The sequence below is a fragment of the Aulostomus chinensis genome, chromosome 6 (assembly GCF_037954235.1).
Source record: "Aulostomus chinensis isolate RoL2024-O1b breed Wild chromosome 6, RoL_Achi_v1.0, whole genome shotgun sequence".
In the NCBI taxonomy this organism is placed as follows: Eukaryota; Metazoa; Chordata; class Actinopteri; order Syngnathiformes; family Aulostomidae; genus Aulostomus; species Aulostomus chinensis.
In genome coordinates, this window is record NC_141325.1 from 5,573,364 (window position 1) to 5,593,361 (window position 19,998).

At 41.6% G+C, this 19,998-nt stretch overlaps 2 protein-coding genes across 3 annotated transcripts in view; one reads left to right on the forward strand and one right to left on the reverse strand.

Moving 5' to 3' along the window:
• The window catches only part of iqgap2 (IQ motif containing GTPase activating protein 2), a 31,400-nt gene that overhangs the window by 2,469 nt on the left and 8,933 nt on the right, over positions 1-19,998 (reverse strand). The window contains exons 3-32 of the mRNA XM_086205982.1: positions 19,140-19,296; positions 18,120-18,197; positions 16,368-16,444; positions 14,735-14,802; positions 14,310-14,423; positions 14,021-14,199; positions 13,209-13,296; positions 12,824-12,987; positions 12,300-12,387; positions 11,915-12,078; positions 11,627-11,787; positions 11,033-11,157; positions 10,679-10,842; positions 6,952-7,042; positions 6,504-6,671; positions 6,244-6,386; positions 5,961-6,131; positions 5,510-5,593; positions 5,302-5,373; positions 5,137-5,206; positions 4,735-4,943; positions 4,381-4,533; positions 4,089-4,252; positions 3,714-3,938; positions 3,344-3,484; positions 2,745-2,829; positions 2,366-2,598; positions 1,642-1,774; positions 719-821; positions 406-547 (exon numbers count right to left, since the gene is read on the reverse strand). Coding sequence (XP_086062108.1) covers positions 406-547; positions 719-821; positions 1,642-1,774; positions 2,366-2,598; positions 2,745-2,829; positions 3,344-3,484; positions 3,714-3,938; positions 4,089-4,252; positions 4,381-4,533; positions 4,735-4,943; positions 5,137-5,206; positions 5,302-5,373; positions 5,510-5,593; positions 5,961-6,131; positions 6,244-6,386; positions 6,504-6,671; positions 6,952-7,042; positions 10,679-10,842; positions 11,033-11,157; positions 11,627-11,787; positions 11,915-12,078; positions 12,300-12,387; positions 12,824-12,987; positions 13,209-13,296; positions 14,021-14,199; positions 14,310-14,423; positions 14,735-14,802; positions 16,368-16,444; positions 18,120-18,197; positions 19,140-19,296 — 4,014 coding nt within the window. The remainder of the gene's footprint in view (positions 1-405; positions 548-718; positions 822-1,641; positions 1,775-2,365; positions 2,599-2,744; positions 2,830-3,343; positions 3,485-3,713; positions 3,939-4,088; positions 4,253-4,380; positions 4,534-4,734; positions 4,944-5,136; positions 5,207-5,301; positions 5,374-5,509; positions 5,594-5,960; positions 6,132-6,243; positions 6,387-6,503; positions 6,672-6,951; positions 7,043-10,678; positions 10,843-11,032; positions 11,158-11,626; positions 11,788-11,914; positions 12,079-12,299; positions 12,388-12,823; positions 12,988-13,208; positions 13,297-14,020; positions 14,200-14,309; positions 14,424-14,734; positions 14,803-16,367; positions 16,445-18,119; positions 18,198-19,139; positions 19,297-19,998) is intronic.
• f2rl2 (coagulation factor II (thrombin) receptor-like 2) lies at positions 8,499-12,276 on the forward strand. Of its 2 annotated transcripts, XM_086205985.1 has the most exons (3): positions 8,499-8,757; positions 9,108-9,949; positions 10,069-12,276. In XM_086205985.1, the coding sequence occupies exons 1-3, from the start codon at positions 8,694-8,696 to the stop codon at positions 10,102-10,104; spliced, it is 942 nt and encodes a 313-aa protein (XP_086062111.1). In that variant the 5' UTR covers positions 8,499-8,693; the 3' UTR covers positions 10,105-12,276. The 2 variants fall into 2 exon arrangements, with proteins under 2 accessions (XP_086062111.1, XP_086062110.1); XM_086205984.1 differs by having other exon boundaries at positions 9,108-12,276.

A 19,998-nucleotide genomic window follows, 5' to 3' on the forward strand; every position in this document is an offset into this window, starting at 1 on the left:
CCCACTGAACACTTGAGTTTAAAACAAGGTCATTACTTTAACAACTCACGCAGACGGATACATGTTTAGAGTCAAGATAACTCCAGCTGTCAAACAGCTTCCTGTTTGGGCAGGAAATGATTAAAGGGCAGGAAAGACATGACACAGGCTGAACCACAGCGCACAACCAAACACAGCGAAAAAGGGTTAAGTACAGAGAATTACACAACATTCATACATGTATCAGTGTCACACTCTGTATTAAGTATTTCTCAAGGAAGAGAGATTCGGAGCAGTTCTGTGGACATAACACAATAATTTCAGCGCCTAAATTGAGGACATCTAAATTCTCAAACCGCACAAACAATTGGACCAAATGCCTCACGTGAAGCGTTTGCTCTCAACATCCTGCAATAACAGACTTACTTAGTCATGAGCATCTTCAAGTCTTTGTCGTCTCCCTCCAGCAGCTCAAACTTGCTGGTCAGCGTGAGGGAGATCTCAGTTTTGGCCAGCTGGCTTAGAGCGCTGTCTCTGTTGGGATCATTAGGGTGGACAGCCCCTTCACCTGTGTTCAAGTGCAATAGCATGTAACATCATTACTAAAATTACTCCCTTGTGTGATTTTTGAATACTGAAAACTGAACCAGTGAGGCGGCGGAAGCCTCACAGATTGCTGGTAGAAGAATTCTGCACAGTTATTCCATCACTGATAAATGTTCTCAAGGTTTGATCCTACCAAGCAACGTTTCCACATCAGGGACGTCCCCCAGGTCCTGCAGCAGCTCGTGCAGCAGGTCGTTGTGGTCTGGGGAGATGGCCTCCAGGTGCTCCAGAAGCAGCTGAACAGAGGCGGAGGGGATTAGTCTCAAGCTCAAATTACTCACTACGAACTTGGTCACTAGCACGCTGGACCTTGTTAGATATTACTGCACGATGGTACACTGTCTTAATATAAATGAACACAAGTTTCAGTCTTCTTGCTGCTTGTTGTGACAGTTTCAGAATCAACCCGTCTCACTGCGTCTGCTTGCTCCACACGTACCTTTGTAAACTCATGTCTGGGTAAGTTCGCGCTGAGTTAACAACACTACTTAGAACATTCTTGACCAGCCCTACCACACAACCCTGGTAAGTAGTCTAGTTGACTAGTTAAACATTTGGAAAGACCAAATATTAACATAAACCAATATATTGGATCATTTCGATGAAACAAGTGTTTTCTTCACGTATCAAAGCAACCAGGAAATGATTCAGTTTCTAATCACTGAAGGTCAAAAGCACACACCCAAATATGCTCGCCATGGTTACTTCAGTCTGTAGGTGACAGGGTGGTGCAAGGCACCAATGACAAACAGAAAGAAACATCTACTGATGTCCTCCAACTACTCCCTGTCCTTGGGAGAGGCCTGGAAATATTAAAAGGATGATGGAAAGAAAGGACATGGCTGTGTGAGGGAAGACGACGAGTGGACAGTAGATGTTGATACAACAGCAGATAATATACAGCCATACAAAGACATTAGAAAAAAGTTGGCTATCCTTGAGGGGAGGGCTGATGTCCCTGCAGTACTGCTGACTCCAGGAGTAGAGGAGCATCTCTTCCTACGGACATGAACGACATCCCAAATCATTTATCAGCACATGTAGAGAAACATTTACCGAGTGTGTATTGATGACCTCCTCTATTGAGATGTAGATGATGGGCTTGCTCAGGGTCACCATGTCAGAGTATTCATCAATATTAAACTTCTCCTCAGGCTCAGGGACATCGCAGGCAGACTGAAAAAAAGCCCTGGATGACAAGAATACCATCAGTTAATAAGAACATCGATTAGTCCGAAAGTTGAATCTCCAATATTGCCCTCATTTCTTTTCTTTCTTTTTTTTTTAAACTAGAGTACAACCGTCCCTCCAGAAATGTAACAAGGATCACATGGTTCCCAGGAATGATGAGTCAGTTACTTCAGAAACGTAAGGTTGATAAACACCCAGTTTGTACTGTACAGTTATTATCAGTTATTTTGAGGAAACTTTTCTCTCCATTACTGGCATTGCTAAGAACTTGTTCCTTCTTTAACAGGACGACCCTGAGTTCTTCCAGGTCAGCCCAATCCAGTCAGGCCGCTGCACGTTAGCTTTCAATCTTTTGAGATTGAATTTCATTTTGCATACTTTAGTAAGTATGCTCCTTTTCTGTTATTTCTTCAGGGAACAAATTAGGTTCCAGTGAGCCAAAATTCTATTCATGATTTAGTCGTGAATCTCGTCTCTCTGCAGCCTTTAACAAAGACATCATGTGCATGACCGAGATGTTTCAGCCGACTTGTGCCGATCATTTCTCCTCAACGTATTTTTCCCATCAGTTCTGATTTTTCCGTCTCACCTGAACTTCTCATACGTCTGTGATATGTAGTTGTTCATGGGAGTCATATGTGCATTCTCGCCCTCAAACAGCTTATTTGCAGCAGCATGCTGGAGCATTTTCGCCACAGATCCCAGGTTGCGACGCTGGTCCAAGTGAAGCTGCCCTCCGGCTGACACGTCAATGATATCGAACCCGTCGGGAGCAACAATGGCTGGATTCATGTAGCGGTAGTAAAGCAGGTTTCCTACAATCTACAGTAGAAACAAAAAAAACAAAAAAAAAAAAAGATGACAACCACCTGTCAATCAACATGACATGCTCATGATAGATGGTAGTATTCATTCAGACACTACAGAGTAATACTGAGTGGTACTCGTGTTTCTTTGAGGGCTTCTACCTTCATCAGCTCATCCTCGGAAGCATCTGGAAACTTTTCATGGAGGCTGTTCTTCAGAACCTTTGCTATGTATCTCATGCCATAACTGCATGCATACAAAAAAACAAAACAAAAAAAAACACCACACATGGAAAATCAAAAAGAAATGCAACATGCATTCACATGTTATGGAACAAAAGCTCATGACAGGGAAAATGCAGGGAACATCACAAATGATGGCCTATCAATTTACCTCAATGTATCTTTATAATTCTGTCCTGGTATTTTTGTACATCTTTTGAAAAAGTCCTGCCATGCTGAATGAGAATAGTAATGGCTTAGTAACTGCTTTAATATCGACCAAAATGTCCATATTTTGAATTTTTTCTTTACCACTAGTTGCTGCTGGAGTGTGAAAGGCAAACAGACAGACTAGTGTTCAATACTCTGTATGACAGAATGAATGAAAAGGTGGGGGCTCCTTGAAAACTACAGGTCTGATTCATTCTGTCTGCGTCATTTTGGTTGACTGAGAGGAGTTACACAGGTATTTTTTTTCTTTTGTTCTCTCACGCTTTGACAATCTGAACTGTCTGATCATACCAGGTACCAGAACTTACGGGATATCATCCAGTGAGGAGACGATGGAGCTCAGGACTTTATCTGTAGCAGCTCGCAGGGCTAGGCTGGACGCCTCCAGCCTGTTGCGTACCTCCTCGTGTGACATGGCCTGCTCGGGAGTCACCTCATACGGCAGCTTGCTGAGGCAAAAGAGAAGGCAAACATGAAGACTTACCGCAAGCGGAAATTAGTGCCAGATGACCAGAACCCATTTGTCATTAATAACGGAGAGACACATGCAAAGCTACCTCAACAGCTGATTAATTTAGTTACACATAAAATTGAAATAATCTAACAGTGAGCTAACTGAGTCTGTTATATGAACACCGTGACTGAACTCCTTGGTCCATTAGCAGTATTGCTGCCTACCTGGCCTCTCCAGTGGCCGTCTCCAGCTGGTTGACCCAGGCTTTATAAACATCCACTGGATTGGTGTTGATGCCAAGACTCTTGTCTTCAATTATGTCTTTGACCACAGGAGCCAGCAACTGTCTGAGTGTGTTGTGACCTCGGGCCCCCCTGTTGAAGCTTACCACCATCTTGATCACGGTTGGATTGCCTGTCACTATGTCCTGGATCTGGTCTACCTTAGAACTAGACACATGGAGAACAAGGTATTATAGATGGCTACAATTTAAGACTCAGAATCAAATGTTAACATGATTGGGAGAATTTCAAAAATACTGTTAGGTACTTTTCTAACTTGACAAATGTTCTAGTATCAATGAGAGCTGCAGTCCTCACTTGATTTCCTCCTCTAGCGCAGTCTTAAAGAGCTTGAGGAGCAGGTATTCCTCTCTCTGGTTGGAGGCATAGTTATACAAGGTGAAGATCACGGTGTCCATGAACTTGGTGGACTTGTTTTGGGGCATCTGGAAGATCAGCTTGGCCAAGTAGGAAGGGTTGGTCTGCCAATGAAGGATGAGAGGGAGGGTAAGATTAAGTTCTAATGAACTACAAATGATTGAAGACCAAATCTGATGAGCCACAAACATTAGGGTTGGAGTTTGAGGAGAGGCAAGACACATTGTTTTACCTGCAGTAGGTAGAAGAGATGCTGGTAGGCCTCCAGTTTCCTCCGTTTGCCTTTACTTAAACCCTTGATCCCCAGTCGGTCTCCTGTACTCAGGTCCTCTTTACTCATCTTATGTTTCATGTTCTTCATCTTCTTATTATGGGACACAACATCCTTTACACAGAAACAGACACCGGATGAGTGAATCAGGCAAGCAGACATCACATCACAGATATTAAATCAGCTACTTCCATGTTAGGAACCAGTGACTGGTATACTGAACATGGAATTTGTGGAACAAATCATGTAAAACTAAACCCAACACAACAGCATGCCTTTCCTTCTCTTGTACATGTAGAATCAAGGATTATGAACCTGCAGAGTGATCCTGTTCTTCACCAGAAGTCCAATCTTAATGTCCATCAGGTTCAAATCTTTCTCCATCTGCTGATTGGAGCGAATTTTGGTGACCACTTCCTCCTTCAGTCGTGTCACTTCCTGCTCTTCCTGCAGATCCAGGGTGCTCTGCTCCAGCAAGTGCACGAACTTACGCACTACCGACAGGGGCGGGTCTTTGGCCCCGGCTAGGTTTTGAAATATAGGCAAGTATGAAAAAGGAAAAGTAAGATAAGTGAGAAAGAAGGCTTTAAAAAGTCTTTTTTGCGACATCGATATATAAATTAAACAACAGCACATAAAAGTGTATTTGCATGGAAGGAAATGCTACATCTACACAAAGAGCAAACCATTATAACTTAAATGTCAGCATTTACTCACTGAGCGTTCTGTAGTCATCTCTGGCCTTGTTAGCCTTTAGAAAAGCCTGGATCGTAACAATTTCTTTCTCCTACACACATAAACAACTATGAGACTTGTACAACATGGAACAAACAACATCAAACCATCATCTAGTGATTTAAATTAATTGGGAGTGTTACTTACGTGATCTTTGAAGTACTGTAACCTGTGTTTGTATTTGTGTTTGGCTCTCCACATTTTCGCCAGGGACTGAATCTAAAAACAAAGTATTTCACATTTAAACACAAATATGGAAGCTAAGATTTTACTGTGAACCATTTAACACTGTAAAGACTCAATAATTACACATTTTTGTATATTTCTTAAATAAAAAAAAAGGTAAAAGTGTCACCTTGACAATGGAGGCAACATTTTTTTGAAGTAAATTCATTCTGTCCTTGTACATTTTTCTCTGTTTGTAACCTTTCCAGCAAGCCTGTAAAAAAGTAGGGAGCACATGATCAAAATATAATGTCCTGAGTCATGTCTGACTTCAGCATAGCAACAGAAGGTATGAAGCATAAATGGTAACGTATTTAACTGCATACCGGTGTTATTTAATGGAAATTGAGGTTTTTGTGTCAATTCTAGAGTAACTCATTAATTGAAATCATTAAAAGTGCTAATATAGAATTCATCCTAGTGTCTTGGAGTAAAAAGTCTGTAAACTAAAGTAAATCTTAAGTCTCCGCCAATGACTCTCATTAGTGATGGACTAAGGAGCATCTGCATCAGGAATCATAGCATTTGAACTTATTTACATTATCAACCACAATTGACAGTTGAGTGGAATTACACACTACCTGCAGTTTGATTACATGTGGTTCTTGTTTCAAAAGATACTCCATTCTCTGGGCATGTTGTTTCCTGACCAGAAAACCTCTGACCCTGGCCTGCAGCTGGACCACCAGGGATTCATTGGCCATCCACAACTGTTCCCTGTTATATTCTGCAGTCACACAGCTGACAATGCTCTAGAGGAAACAGGCCAAAGTTAACAGATAAATCAAGTGTGTCATTGGTAACTGATCAATTACACTTTGCAGTTGTGACTAAATGAGAGAGTGACAAATGAAGGAGGAGAACCTGGATTTCATCTTTATTGAGCTGGCCACTATTGTGTTCAAATTGTTCTGGCTCCTCCCAGGTACCCTGTCCAGTCTCAAGGTTATAGTAGTAGTCGTATCTGTCCTTGATACAGTGTTTCACCCAAGGACCATCACTGTTGCCTGGGAGGACGCAGAAATTAACCTTTACACACAGTAAACTGAATATTTCCCACCATGCAAATACCTGCCAAACACAGCTTGAGACTTTCTTTCTGGTGATATGGAGAGTAAAGTTACCTTCAATAGCACTCTCTGTTTGTCTCTGAGCCAGTTCAACCTGATACGTGTCAGCACATTCAGAGAGTACCGCTCTCAGCCCTGCACCAGGAGCCTGCAAAGCCTGCAGTGTTTTCTGGCAGTCTCCCTCTGCCACCATCCTGTTAACGTCAGCTACTGCTCCAGCCACTGGTAAAAGTTATCAGGGTTGAGACAAAGAAGTTAATGTGAGTAATACGAAACAATTACATAGGCTCGACTAGTAGGAGTAATACTATACAAACACTAAGTATTTATCTAAAAATGTAAAGAACCTATTTCAGACTTTGTGGTAGTGTGAAAATAATTCCCATCCCCTACACATTCAGAATGTATTATTCCTTCTTCCCACTGTATGGAATGATAAACTGGCCATAACGCAGCTAAAAAAAATAGTAAAGATACAAATGTGTGGATTGAAACTACACACATGCGAGAGCCTCCTCTTCATCCTGGTTTGCTGTGTGTATGGCCTCTTGGATTTGGTCAAGCCACAGCACTGATGACGCATCTCCAGAGCTCTGCAGTCAGACGAACAGTACATGGTCACCTCTGGTCAGAGGGGTATGGTCTAAGAGTCTCAGCACCCCAAGTCAAAGTTCTCACAATACTAACTTGAAATTAGACACGGAATCTTTCAAAGAAATGTCGTCAACTGAACTCATTCAGTGTCTGGTGAATGCAAATTAATCAAGTTAGAATTGTAGATAAATCGCACATACAATGTCTCTCTAAAGCAGAAACATTTCCTAGCAGCACTGATGCCACGTCTACACAAGCTGGTGCGACAAGATCAAAAGCAAATATTAGTTAGTACCATTTCCCCAGTGTCCTGAAGGACGGCCTAAGGAAAAGGAAAATCTGATGAGTGTCAATTGTTTCACTGCAAACATGTCCTTGTCTCACTAAACAAATGTACTAAGTGGACTAAAAAGACCCTAAAAATCTAACATAACAAGAGGCACAAAGAATGTTTACTCAGCCTGAACTGTGCGTTTGTTCTCAGGCTAACTTTAGAGAATCCTGGTGGGTTCTTTGGTTTATATTTGACCATTGGGATATCGGGAAGGAAGTCACCATTAACACACAAAGGAGCCCAAAATAAGTTGTTTATATCTGCATCTGTCGAAAAGTTTTTCATCCGGCTGTTACACGCATTTAGATGAAACAGTTCAACCAGCAAGGCTGCCACTTCACTACAGCAGGATCGCATTTCCCCTCATACTGACGGGTAAAAATAAAAGGAGCATTTACTTCTTTGTGAGCTGTCATTTCTGGATATTTCATGTTTTACAGACCCACACAAAGAAACTGAAAAACTTCATCAACTTTAATTACAGAAAATGGTAACCTTGGGAAGCTGAAGATCACTCTTGCAATTAAGTTTTTATGACTTTACCAAATGATAACAGCTATATACCATTATCACAAGGTAGAAAAGCTTGTGATAATGGCACATTATCACTAGATAATTAACTTATCAAGGAATAACAAGCTTCGACATCTTGTGATAATGAGAAAACATCCATTATAATGAGATGATGGCTTAAAAACTAACTGCAGAACAGCCTCGCTCAGTTTCTGTCCTAATCTGAGACGCACTACCCTGTACTATTAGTGTCATATACATGAATTGCTCTTTAAATGTGATGTATAAGGTCAATGCATACATGTTCATGCAAAGTAGATGCAGAAGTCAATATCCAAAAGAGATACAATAATTCTTCAAATTCATGACTAGGCTGTCATCCTAAATAAAGGGGAGTAACTTCCATATAAAAACATGAACTTTATTTAATAACAAACCCCCTAAATAAATCACTTGGAATAGCATTAAGTTTTTTATAAATCGCAACTGTTGATAAACTAGTAAACTGTGTCCTCCCACCGCAGTGAGTCAGTGGGCAGTTCCTGACACAGACAGAAGGGAATTCAGTTTTCAAGCCTAGACAGGAAACGTGCTCAGTGCACCGTGCAAACACACAAGTGTCTGCATTTACTGACGGGAAGCTCAGCTTGAGTACACAACTTTATCGGTTGTCCTTGAGCTCTGCAGAGATGCCAAACAGCAAATTTCATCGGTGGAGAACATTTATTGAAGTAATTAACAAGAGGCAACAGTGAGAGGGGGGAGATCCAGCAACCTTCAGAAGTTCTGCATCAGAGACTGACATGGCCCGCATTTTGCCTGGACTACTCATTTGTCTAATGGCAGCGCAGACAGTTCAGCATGACGGTAAGTGAGTTCACCATAATGGATAACAGTTATTTTCTTAACCAAGGTCCCACAGGAAATACTGTTTTTGCAGATTCCTTGCAGGGTACGCTGACTGTGTCCAACAACTAATCTAAAAATACAGGTTAAACTACTTTATTACAGTTGGAAACAGCTTTCTGAATCTGAATTAAAAGTATTATACTGTATCTTGTATAGAAATGGTGGATGCCTTTGTAAAGACTCACTAGAAAGCTGTCACACTAAACAGAAAAAAAAAGACAAAACAAAATTTTCTAAAGTTCTTCTCGTATATTTTTTGAAAAACAAAAATAGCAAATAATAAACATTGTTTTTCCATCTCTACACAGAAAATGAAACCAGGATCACAGCTGACAAACCACCTGGAGTGATACCAAAAACATTTCGGGGGAGGATGAACCAAACTAGCCAAATAAAGGAGCTGCCAGGCCTGCTCCACCCCAGCACAGACCCTTGGCTATACGTTAACCCCGATGATGCTGCCACAGCATACACCAGAGGGGTCTTCAGCACCTGGGTCATACCTTCAGCTTACATCCTGGCCATGCTGGTGGGTATCCCCTCCAATGCCTACATCCTGGCCTTTCTCAGAGTCAGACTTAAAACCAAGTCCCTGTCCACAGTACTCCTCTACTTGAACCTGGCCCTGTCTGACCTGATGCTGCTGCTCTCTTTGGCCCTGCGTGTTCACTACCACTTCAGCGGAAACAACTGGATATTTGGAGAAATCTCCTGCCGGCTAATCACAGCCTTGTTTTATGGAAATGTTTACTGCTCATCTCAAACTATAGCATGCATCAGTCTAAAGCGCTACCTGGCAGTGGTCAGGCCCTTCTTGTACAGGAGGCTGGCTAAGACTACTATGGCAGTGTGGACTTGCTTGATTTTGTGGTTCCTGTTTGGAGCCGCTATTGTGCCTGAGCTCATGGTCAAGCAAAGCTACCAGGTTACACATCTGGGGGTCACCACCTGCCATGATGTACTTCCCCTTGAAGAAAAATCCCACTCGCCGCTGGTGTCATACAGGCTGATGCTGGTTTGTCTGGGCTTCATCATACCCTTCCTGATATGCATTTATGCCCACGTGGCGGTAGTTTATCACCTAAGGCAGTCCGGCTGTGACTGGAGACCATTTATTAGGGTCAGCACCCTGGTTTTCATCATCTTTGTGGTGTGTTTCTTGCCCAGTGGCATCCTGCACATTGCACACTACATCCGCCTGTCTTCTAGCGGGGACGACAGACTGTACGGCTACTATAGAATAGCTGTGTGTCTCTGCTGCTTCCACAGTTGTTTGGATCCCTTCCTGTGTTTGCTCATTTCTAAGACGGCAGCATCTGAACTACAATTCATCTCCCTCCGTGGGATACCACAGAGGATGGCTGTTATGATGTGCGACTGATTGCATGCTCACAGAAAAGACGGGACCATTGTTGGAGCACAGCAGGGAAGCACAAACCCAGCAACAATCATACGATAGTAAAAGCTGGACTCTGGGACATAAACAGGTTAATACTAGTCACATTGGCCCTGAATAATGGGCTCTGTGATAAAAATGCACATATTAATATATTCTACAACTGTGTCAGGTCAAACTGTTGGCTTGGTGATAATTTGGCCTTATTAAATACAAAATCAGACAATGTCCATTTGACATGTACAGTTGTTGTTCCATTTACATGAATTCTACTTTGACAAAATAATTGAGATTTTTAACAAACATATACAGTACATCACTAAATAATGAGGATGAGGTCACATATGTTGTAAATACAAAAAATACTTCAGTCAACTGTTCTTCTGAGAACTTACATTGTTTTAATATTTGGAACTTTGAGGATATGAGGGTAAATTTTTCAATATAAATCCTAATAGGTTAACTACAGTCTGTAGACAGTACCTGACAGAGGAGTTGCTTGGTGTATTGTAGGACATCATGGTAGTGTTTGGCTGTGGCTGGGTTCACGCCTGTCAGCTTGGCTGTCGGGAGGAGGAGGGCAGCAAGTGTCTGCTGATGATCACCCGAGTTAAGCGCTTCGTTGATCTCCGCTATAGCTATGATGCCTGGAGGAAGAGGAGCACAACCATTTGATTCTGACAAGTCAGCATGTTTTGTGTTGGTATTACAAATTGCAATTTTAAAAGGCCATAAATTAAGACCAATTTATTCAGTGTTTAAGAATACTTTTACCAAAAGACTAGGCACAAGCTGCACTGCATTAAACAGAATCAGAAGTGGGACAGATTTTCTTACGTTCATGCTCTTCATGGACCTGAATGTTGACTGTGTCAATGCACTTCTGAACATCATTCCAGGTGAGAAACTCTTGGCCGTTCGTGAGAGCCTCAACTCGCTGTTTGATGAGTGTGTCTGCATATCTGTGAGAGCACCAAGAGGTCAGACGCAGATACATCATGACTCAGCCGTGAGGCCTGTCAGTCAATGGAACGCAGCCACATACAAATACAAGTCCTGATTCCTATAATATTTTAAATCAAATTATTTTTTTCCTCTGAAATCTTATTGTTCTTCCATGATTGAATTTCCAGTGATGTCAAAGTTATAGAAACACCTAAATCAGCAATCTCCTATTCCCTTGCAGAGCGTCTTGGAGTTTCCTGAAAGGCACTATGTAAAAGTAACATATTATGATTACTACTATTATTCATATCATGACAGAGCAAAATCATAAGCAGCAATTATGACATGACATCAGTGCGGCAAGGTTAACTACACAACAGTACATTTGCTTAATTAATGTGCCTGTTTCTGTGCACAGCTAATGCCTCTTCTACCGTAGCCATCAGCAGTAAGCAGCAAGAGCAATCTGTCCAGTAGTTTTCTTACCTGTTGAGGTTGTCTTGGTCCATGTTAGTGAAGCCCAGAGGAGAGTCAGTCAGTTGCTCAATCACAGCCTGTGGATCTTTGGTGTCCAGCACCTCATTAAGCACAGCAACAGCTGACAGCATCTCCACAGCTACACTCAGCTCCTCATGGCTCAGGCCAGACTGATTGACATAAGATGTTTGCATCACGAGCTTGAAGTGACATTCGACTACAATATACATTCAAGACAAGCACTGACCACCCTGCATCTGCACTGCATGCTACAAGATCATAAATATATTGCCTCACCCGCCCCCCTTGCAGCTGCAAACTGAACAGCTCCGTCTGATAGAGATTGGCAGCTGTTTGGTAGACGATTGGCAGCTGTGCTTCAGGGTTCATCAGCTCCTCCACAGTCTCCCCTGCATTGCCAAGTCGGATGGCTGAATTGATTGCTGCAACTGCATCAAGTTCTGGTGAAAAAAATTCACATTGTCATGATGCAAGTCTCCAAAATTCAACAGTTATCCCAGAATGAACAATGTATCTCTTACTTCCCCAACACCAATAACCTGCAATACAGCCATAAAAGCCTGACTACCATGAGAATTGAGAGGTAGGATAGTGGATGTGTGTATAATTTCAGCTGACAAAAATGACTAATAAATATCCATGGAATATAAAAGGTGCTTACTTCTTTTCTCTGCTTCAGCAAAGTCATTACAAGAGCTGAGAACCCTCTGAATCTCCTCTTTGTCCACCAGCACCGCTTTCCCCTCATCCTGCAAAATAATAATTAGTACAGTAGAGATACACCACTATGCAAATAACAGGTTTACACTTCATTTGTTCTTGTGTCTGCACTGCCACCATGATGAAGCAAGTCCAGCCCCACGAGGGGGATTTGACAGTATCTACTCTAGATCTGTTCAGCTAAGTCAGAACTGGGATGTAAGGGGATGAGAGACCCACTTACAACCATGCGCTCAGGTACTTGATGTGAAAACATGCTGCTGCTAGCTATTTAGACCTAAAAAGATATTTTCCACCCAAGTAACGCTGCTTTTCATTCTTGCTTTCTAAAGAGGCTTATTTACCTCCAGAAAGTATACACATGTAATTACCTACTCTAAGCTCTGATTCCAGGGGTCCTGATTTGGGAAGAACACGGCAAAAAAAAAAATAATAATAAAAATAAATAAATAAAAGTCAGTATACCTTGGATTTGTGCTGGCAGTAGGTAGTAAAATGTTCCAGGTACCAGCGTGAGTTTGCGTCTTGAACACCGAGCAGGCCCAGGGCTTCAAGTCTCAGCGCAGCCAGCAGAGCAGCTACATCCTGGGCCGATACCGCCTGATTCACTTCTAGTACTGCCGTTTGAACTGCACACCGTAAGGCCAAAACAGACATCTTTGTGATACTCCAGAATCTTCTGAATAAATACAGAGTTGATTTTGGTGGCCAAAGCATTTCCCAAAGCCACTATAGCAGAGTGTGAATTTACTCTATAAAGGAGTTTAGATTCGTACTTTGTTTCTGAGCACCAACTACATTTGTACTCAGAGGATTTTCTGTACAGTCATGGGGGAAGGACAGTACTTACTGTTGACCAAGTCAATGCATCCCTGGATCTCCTGCTGTGTCAACAGCTCCTCATAAACATCTCTTTCCTCTGTAGAAACTGAGGAACGCTACCCAGAAAACCATAGGAAAAATACATTAATGTCCAATATGTTTCTCCATATACAAAGACATTTTATCATTTGTACATTGTTGCATCCATTTCTTCAAATTCATACAGATGAGGTTGCATATTTTCTATATCAAATTTCAACCATCAGTTGGAAATGGGCAAGACAATGTTTTCACAGGACTGGTAAAGAGATGGGGAGTCAAGCTGCTGGGTGGTGTGCAGTGTTAGTGTTAGGCCAAGTACAGCTGACACTGCAGCCACTGGAATTTGCTGGCAAGGCTGATGGATTGAGTCAGTGGAGGCAACCCATCTCGGGGCAGAGCTCTTTTCAGTCATTACAGTGTTTGACACTAATTAGAAACAGCTATTTTTTTCCTCAAATTTGCTTTGAAAGTGAAAAACGGTTTGGCAAGCAGGCGAGTACGAAATCAGGAGCATACAAATGAGCAACTACATATCCGTACATTTGATACATCTAATATGCATAGAGGTATATAGATATACTATAACGAAGACATAGACAAAGACATTTGTTTTCTCTGAATGTAACAAAGTTTAACCCTTGACAGCAATCTCATATGGATCATGATTTAGATAACTAAATGCACTGACAATGTTATATGTTGAACTGTTCCCAAAATTAAGTAAAAGAGAGTCAAATCATAAAAGGAGCCAATTAAGATCCTGAAAGTATTTCACCTAGGAGTTGGTATAGCTCTCACCCTGCCACAGGACTGATCCAGCTTGTGGGCCTTGGCCTGGCTCAATGTGTCCTGGTAGTCTTGGGCCAGAGATTCGTGAGTGTTCTTCAGCATCGCATTAGGATTATTGAGAGCTCCCATCGTCACAGACGGCTGACCTCTGTCAACCGCCTCATTGATGGCAATCACAGCAGCATGCACTGAGGACAACAAGGAGCGAACACATATTCTATTGTTGGTCAGACCTATACAGGAGTAAGGTAAAACTTTTGTTGAAAAAAAAATCTTTTTATTAATTACGAGGACTTACAGGCAGCTTCATCCACTGAGAGCTCATTGGCAAGGATACCTCCAATCTTACTGAAAGCTGGCATTTGAATACCGTACTTCTCCAGCTCACTCCTCATGTTACTGATCTCCTCCTCTGGAAGACGGATAGAGACAGAGAGTCAGAATGGTCAAGAAGGGTGAAATACAACATCTTTTTTTTCTTTTTTTTTAAATTAAGATACAAATCAGGGCCACAAACATTTTCCCAGTGTTAAAAGCAGTTTATAGAATTGAGGGCAAATACAGATTTGAACAACAAACAATAACAATAAAAAATGAATTTATGTTTTCATTAAATCGAAAGAAATTCAAAAACAAAACCAATTTACTTAGTAGAATATTGTCATTTAATGAATATATGCATAACTAGGTATGCAAAAGCTGTCTGAATTCCACTGGATTTACCTGTGAAGGCCACTTTTCCCAGCAAGTCCTGGATCTGTGGTGCAATGCCCAGTTTGTACAAGTATAAGCTGAAAAACAATATACTGTGTGTGAGACTTCAACAAAAATTCAGCGAGCACTGAAAAGCATGTGCTAATTTGTAGATCTACACAGCGGTCAAAAACTAGAACCTCTGGACTGGGCGATTTTCCTTCATGATCGTCATTACTTCTGAGGGCTTCCACTTTATTAATGTCACACTGGAACCACTAGGGGGCAGTGTTTACTCAGTCTGAGAGGAGCCAGTAGGCACTGGCTCCACCTCTGCCCGATGAATTCAACAGGCAGGTGGGTGGAAACTTCATAAAACTTTCATCTTCCCACAGGTACCTGATAAGTGATGATGAATTATAGATATTTAAGACAGCTTGGACACCAGAGCAGCTCTGATCCAAGCATTTGTGGGAGCTGGCTACTCTGCACTTTGATCACAATGTGTATATAAACAAGAAATGAACTCTGTCCTTAAGACCCGGTGGGGCTTCAGACAACTATCTAAACTCTGCTTTTACAAAGTGTCATGTTTTGCAAGCAGCTGATTCAGTCTGAGATACAAACAGAGCAACAGCTGACTGAGGTTAATGTAGGTGGCAGATTACAGGCCACATGGGCCACCAACATGCAGCTGACAAACCCAGAGCAACTAGTTTCTCCAAACTGTAGATTTCCCTAACTTGTTTTATCTTTCTAGATATTAAACTGAGCCCTATACCTTAAACACCTTGTGAGAAATGTTTAAAAATTTCTTAGAGCTACTTTTGGTCTATATACACTGCATTTCATTTACACTGCATGTATGGAGCATCTGCTGGTTTGCTTTTGTCTACGTTTGAACCCAGGGAAGCATTCATTGGGTCCTTGTGGGAAATACGCTGGGACTCGCAGGAAGGAAGAGCACGTGTGTGCATAAGGGGGGAAGGAAACCAAATCTCTGGGGACCTGCCTGAAACACTTCAGAGAAAACAATCCAAGCGGCTCACGAAACCAATCCCAAAACCATGTTTGGGTCTGATAGTTTAAATTGACCCGAAAAAAGGGGAAAAAGAGAAAACACATAAAAGACAACTAATTATTTCAAACAACTTGTGATGAGTTAAGAATTGAGTACCAAAACACCAGTAGGTCCTGGTGAAATCTGTACATACAGTACAGCTTCTATCTCATTTCTTCCCCCAATTCAAACTGACTGGAATAAACCCTGACTGCAGCATCTCTGCCTCCTGCTGTGTGTGTGTGTGTGTGTGTGTGTGTGTGTGTGTGCGCGCGCGTGTGTGCTCTCATGCGTGTGCACTGAGCCCCACCCTCAAATGTAGATGGCATAGTTTATGTTCATTCAGTTTAGTTGCTGTGAAAAAAAAAGGCAGGAAATCCTGATTTGCTGTTTTGTCTGTTTAGTCATTTTCATTCGTTTTTCAGAAGTGAAATTACACAAAAATAAGGTGTGGCACCTTGAGGACAGAGCAACTCAGAACCCTGCCATTGCACAAACAAAGAATTTTACAGATGAGTGCGCAAATGTGTGTGTAAAAAGAGAAATGTATGCAAGCAGTAAGTTATAAAACATATTTGTTTTGGGAAAACTTGAAAAGCTTACCTCAACGCATGTATGCAGTATACCACCTTCGGCATGTTTTTGCGATCATACACATCTGTCGTTTCAGGGTAAAATATCTGAAAGTGGAAACCACAGAGGGTATTAGTCATTGTTCTTTTTGCAGTGTTGGCTGTTTTTATTGTCCTGAGAGTCTGGAGCACAGCATCATTACATTCCTTCACATTTTAGGAAACTGAGAAATCTTCATCTGAAGTTGTAGGGCGACTCCATCTCCATGAGAACGCCTGATTCTTTTGACATCAGGGTTTTGCTCAAAAACATGTAGTCATGATTCCAAAAGCTCCATGTTAAGTCAATTTGTCCAGCATTATATCATAAAAATGTCAATTAAATGGCTGTAAAAAGCAATCCCAAAAGGGCAGCACAGAGACACAAGGGTATTAGTTTTTCTTCTTTTTCATTTCCAGGCCACGCCTCTGCCAAGTGTTTTGTGCCATCTTACAAAAGATGCAATGAGGTCCACACCATTCTGTGAGCGCCCTGATTACCAATTAAGTTGTCAGGGTTTACATTTTTACAGCTGCAGTAGGTGTGTCTTTGTACCTATGTATCTGTGTTTTATCTTTGAGGATCAATTCGAGGTTTAGACTTCATGTATAGACAGAGTGAAGCCGGTCTTCTTCACTTTCCGACACACCTTCAATTTGACCTGGTTTTGAAGTTATGAGTTTTTCTTTAGTTCACTTTAATGGAAAGGGTTGGAGTTAAAGTACTTTCTTGTGATGGTTGGGACTGGGGCTTGGAAACGGCCGAGGGTCAACTGTCAATTTATTTCCACACAAGCGTACACATATATATACACACAGTGAGCGTTTGTCACACAGATGCAGACTACAGAGTATCCATTCAAAAAGTCCTTTGTGTGTGAAGTCATCATTAGTGCTATGATAAATTACAGCCAATTCCACTCAGTCTTAGTAATGGAACGAAGTTGTTGCCAGATGGAGCCTTCCCTACATCATGACTATCTACCAACACTCATATCCTCCCAGTTCCATAGTTTCCACCTCAATGCATCCATTGAAGGGGAACTCCCTGGGTGATTTGGTTATTTCTGGATTTTAAGTGTCACACACATACAATCGTCCTGCCCACATGACCTTGTGCAGCTAGCTAAACCATTGCAATAAAACAGCATTTGTTGGGAAGAAAAAAAACAACTTCACATAAAATTTTGTTGCACACAAAAGAACTCTGTCTCATCTCCCAAAGACTGACAAAAACTTTTGATCAGTATACCGTCACATGCTCTTGTGTGCAAAAAGGGATTTTTTTAAATTTCCTTAGTCATGGCATTTCGAGTCAGTCCTGTTCCTGTATTTTCAGTTTGCCTGCTGCAGGTCTCATTCCATTTGGCATCTGTTTTTGTTTGAGGACAGACACAGAATGTCACCTTGGGATAGTCTAAAACCATCAGTTGTCCTGGGGGACACTTGTTATTTACACCTCAGGGCACTTTAAGAGCCAACATTCAACCAGAATACGGGACACCCATTGTGTATTTTTACACATCCCCAACTGGGCTCACAGAGAGAAATATGAAGGTTGATTAGAAGGAGGTCACGAGGGTTGAAGGCTATTCAGGGAGATAGCGCACGCAGCCATGATCATGATCATGTGTAGCATTACACAGACAAAGATGGACAATTCCAAGGGAGCTATTCTGAGATCTTTTGGAGTAAGTGAATTATTTTCAAGCGTTTTGCTTTGTTGGCTTTGCAGGCCTCTTACCTTTGGGAGACCCACAGATTCCATAGCTCTGAGCCACTGGACTGTGTTGTCAGTGTGTCTGAAGTGCAGCCCTTTGCTCTGAAAACAAAACAAGCACGGACAGTAATGTGAACATCTAAAATGTGACTCCAAACTTTACCAGTGCAGCATAAAGACAGTATTGAAGAGTTTTTTCGGGTATGCTCAAGTGTAGCTGGATTAAAGAAATCAGTCACATCATCAATTTGTTAAGCTGTGGCATAGAGCACATACTGTACAACCCCATGGTGGCTCCAATAGACTGTTGGCAAATCCAGAACTAGAAATGGAGATTTCCATTATGCTCAAAGTTGGGCTCAAAATCTAGCTTGGAGTGTTTTGTTTACTGTATCTCCATGAAGGACTGTCAAGAAGTCAGGGTTTTGTCAGCTTATTTAACTCAAAGGCGGTTACCTTTGTTTTTCCACCTGCCGCATTTGTTGACAATCGGACTTGTAATGAATGCTAGGCTACGACCAGTTACGGAAGTAAATTGGAATTTGAACCTCATCGGCTGACTTTTTAGTTGATACCTGTGCAAAAATAATAAGTCATTGGTCAAATCAAAACCTTTATTGCTCACATCATAATGTAGAGGCTTATATTCGTTTAGATGTCAAACTGGGATTTTCTTATTTTTCTATAAAATCCTTTTGCACACTCAAATATTTCTTATTTTCTTACTGTAGTAAAATAACTGATTTGAACTTTACTGGGATGAAGCACACTGATGAAGGCGTTAATATGTCTTTCCAGACCAAAGGATCGAGTGAAGTTAAACTCAAAGTGCAGAACACTTTGAAGGTGCGTTCACAGACTGTGTTAAGCACAAAGGCTGGAGCACATGGGCGGCATGTCCATTAAACCTGAAGGTGCCTGGAAGACCTGGGAGAGGTCTTTGTGTTTGCTGTGATATCAACTGCCAGCCGGAGGTTTCTCTCCACAAGGGGAACGAAGTATGACTCATAAATAGAAGGATGACGCAAGGATGGACGTACACACCTTGTAACGGGCCTGATCTCTGTCATAGATTCTTTTTTCTGACACCATTTTGGGGGCAAAAAAATTGGCAAGTTTCCCGAGGTAGACACCGTTCCTCAGTCCCTCCTCCAGTTCTGTGGTAGGGGGCAGGTCCTCCTCCAGGCAGGCCTCCATCCACCTGAGAACACACAGATAGACAGAGCTCAGAGATTCTCATACACTTCTTTGTTATTCATCTGTCACAAGCTGACCTCAGTAGAAAACTTGAGGAGGAAATAATGACACATTTTTAAATATATTACTAAATAAATCCCAGGAAAGAATGTTTGTGCTCATTTCAACTTTGAGAAGTTAACAAAACATCAATTCCTTCCTGAAGTAGATGCAAATACAGTTAATCCAAATTGTTACACGTCACTGGTTACTTGGTTAAAAAGTAAGACAAAGAAGTGGATTGAGCAAAAAGAACCAGTGAGTTATACACACAAGCGTTGCTTTAAGTGAATGAAAGGTTTTGGGTAACCTTTGGGCCAGTCAGAACTGGGCACTGTGACAAACAGAACCCACACTGTGCCCAGCATGCTTGAGGAAGGGGGCTGGACAGATTTACAGTTTTAGAGCTTTGAGGCCATGTGAAGGTTATTCTCAGTTTCACATGTGAAGTGGAAACTCTGGCATCAGTGAGCAAAATGTCCAGCACCAGTTCAGCTGGTCGGAGGCCTAACTGGATGACAAATGAAGGGTTAGGAGTTCCACATCTGCAAAGAAAATTGTGCAATCATGAGACACTCGAGACCTAAAAGTTATTATATCACTCCAGGAGGAAGTGACTAAATGAATCAAAAAAACATTTTAAAAACATGCAAAATGTTAAATATGA

Coding starts and splice junctions, on each gene's coding strand:
- f2rl2 (XM_086205984.1), top strand. CDS start 8,694: ATGGCCCGCATTTTGCCTGGACTACTCATTTGTCTAATGGCAGCGCAG. Junction 8,758..9,107: donor GCAGACAGTTCAGCATGACG/GTAAGTGAGTTC, acceptor ATCTCTACACAG/AAAATGAAACCAGGATCACA.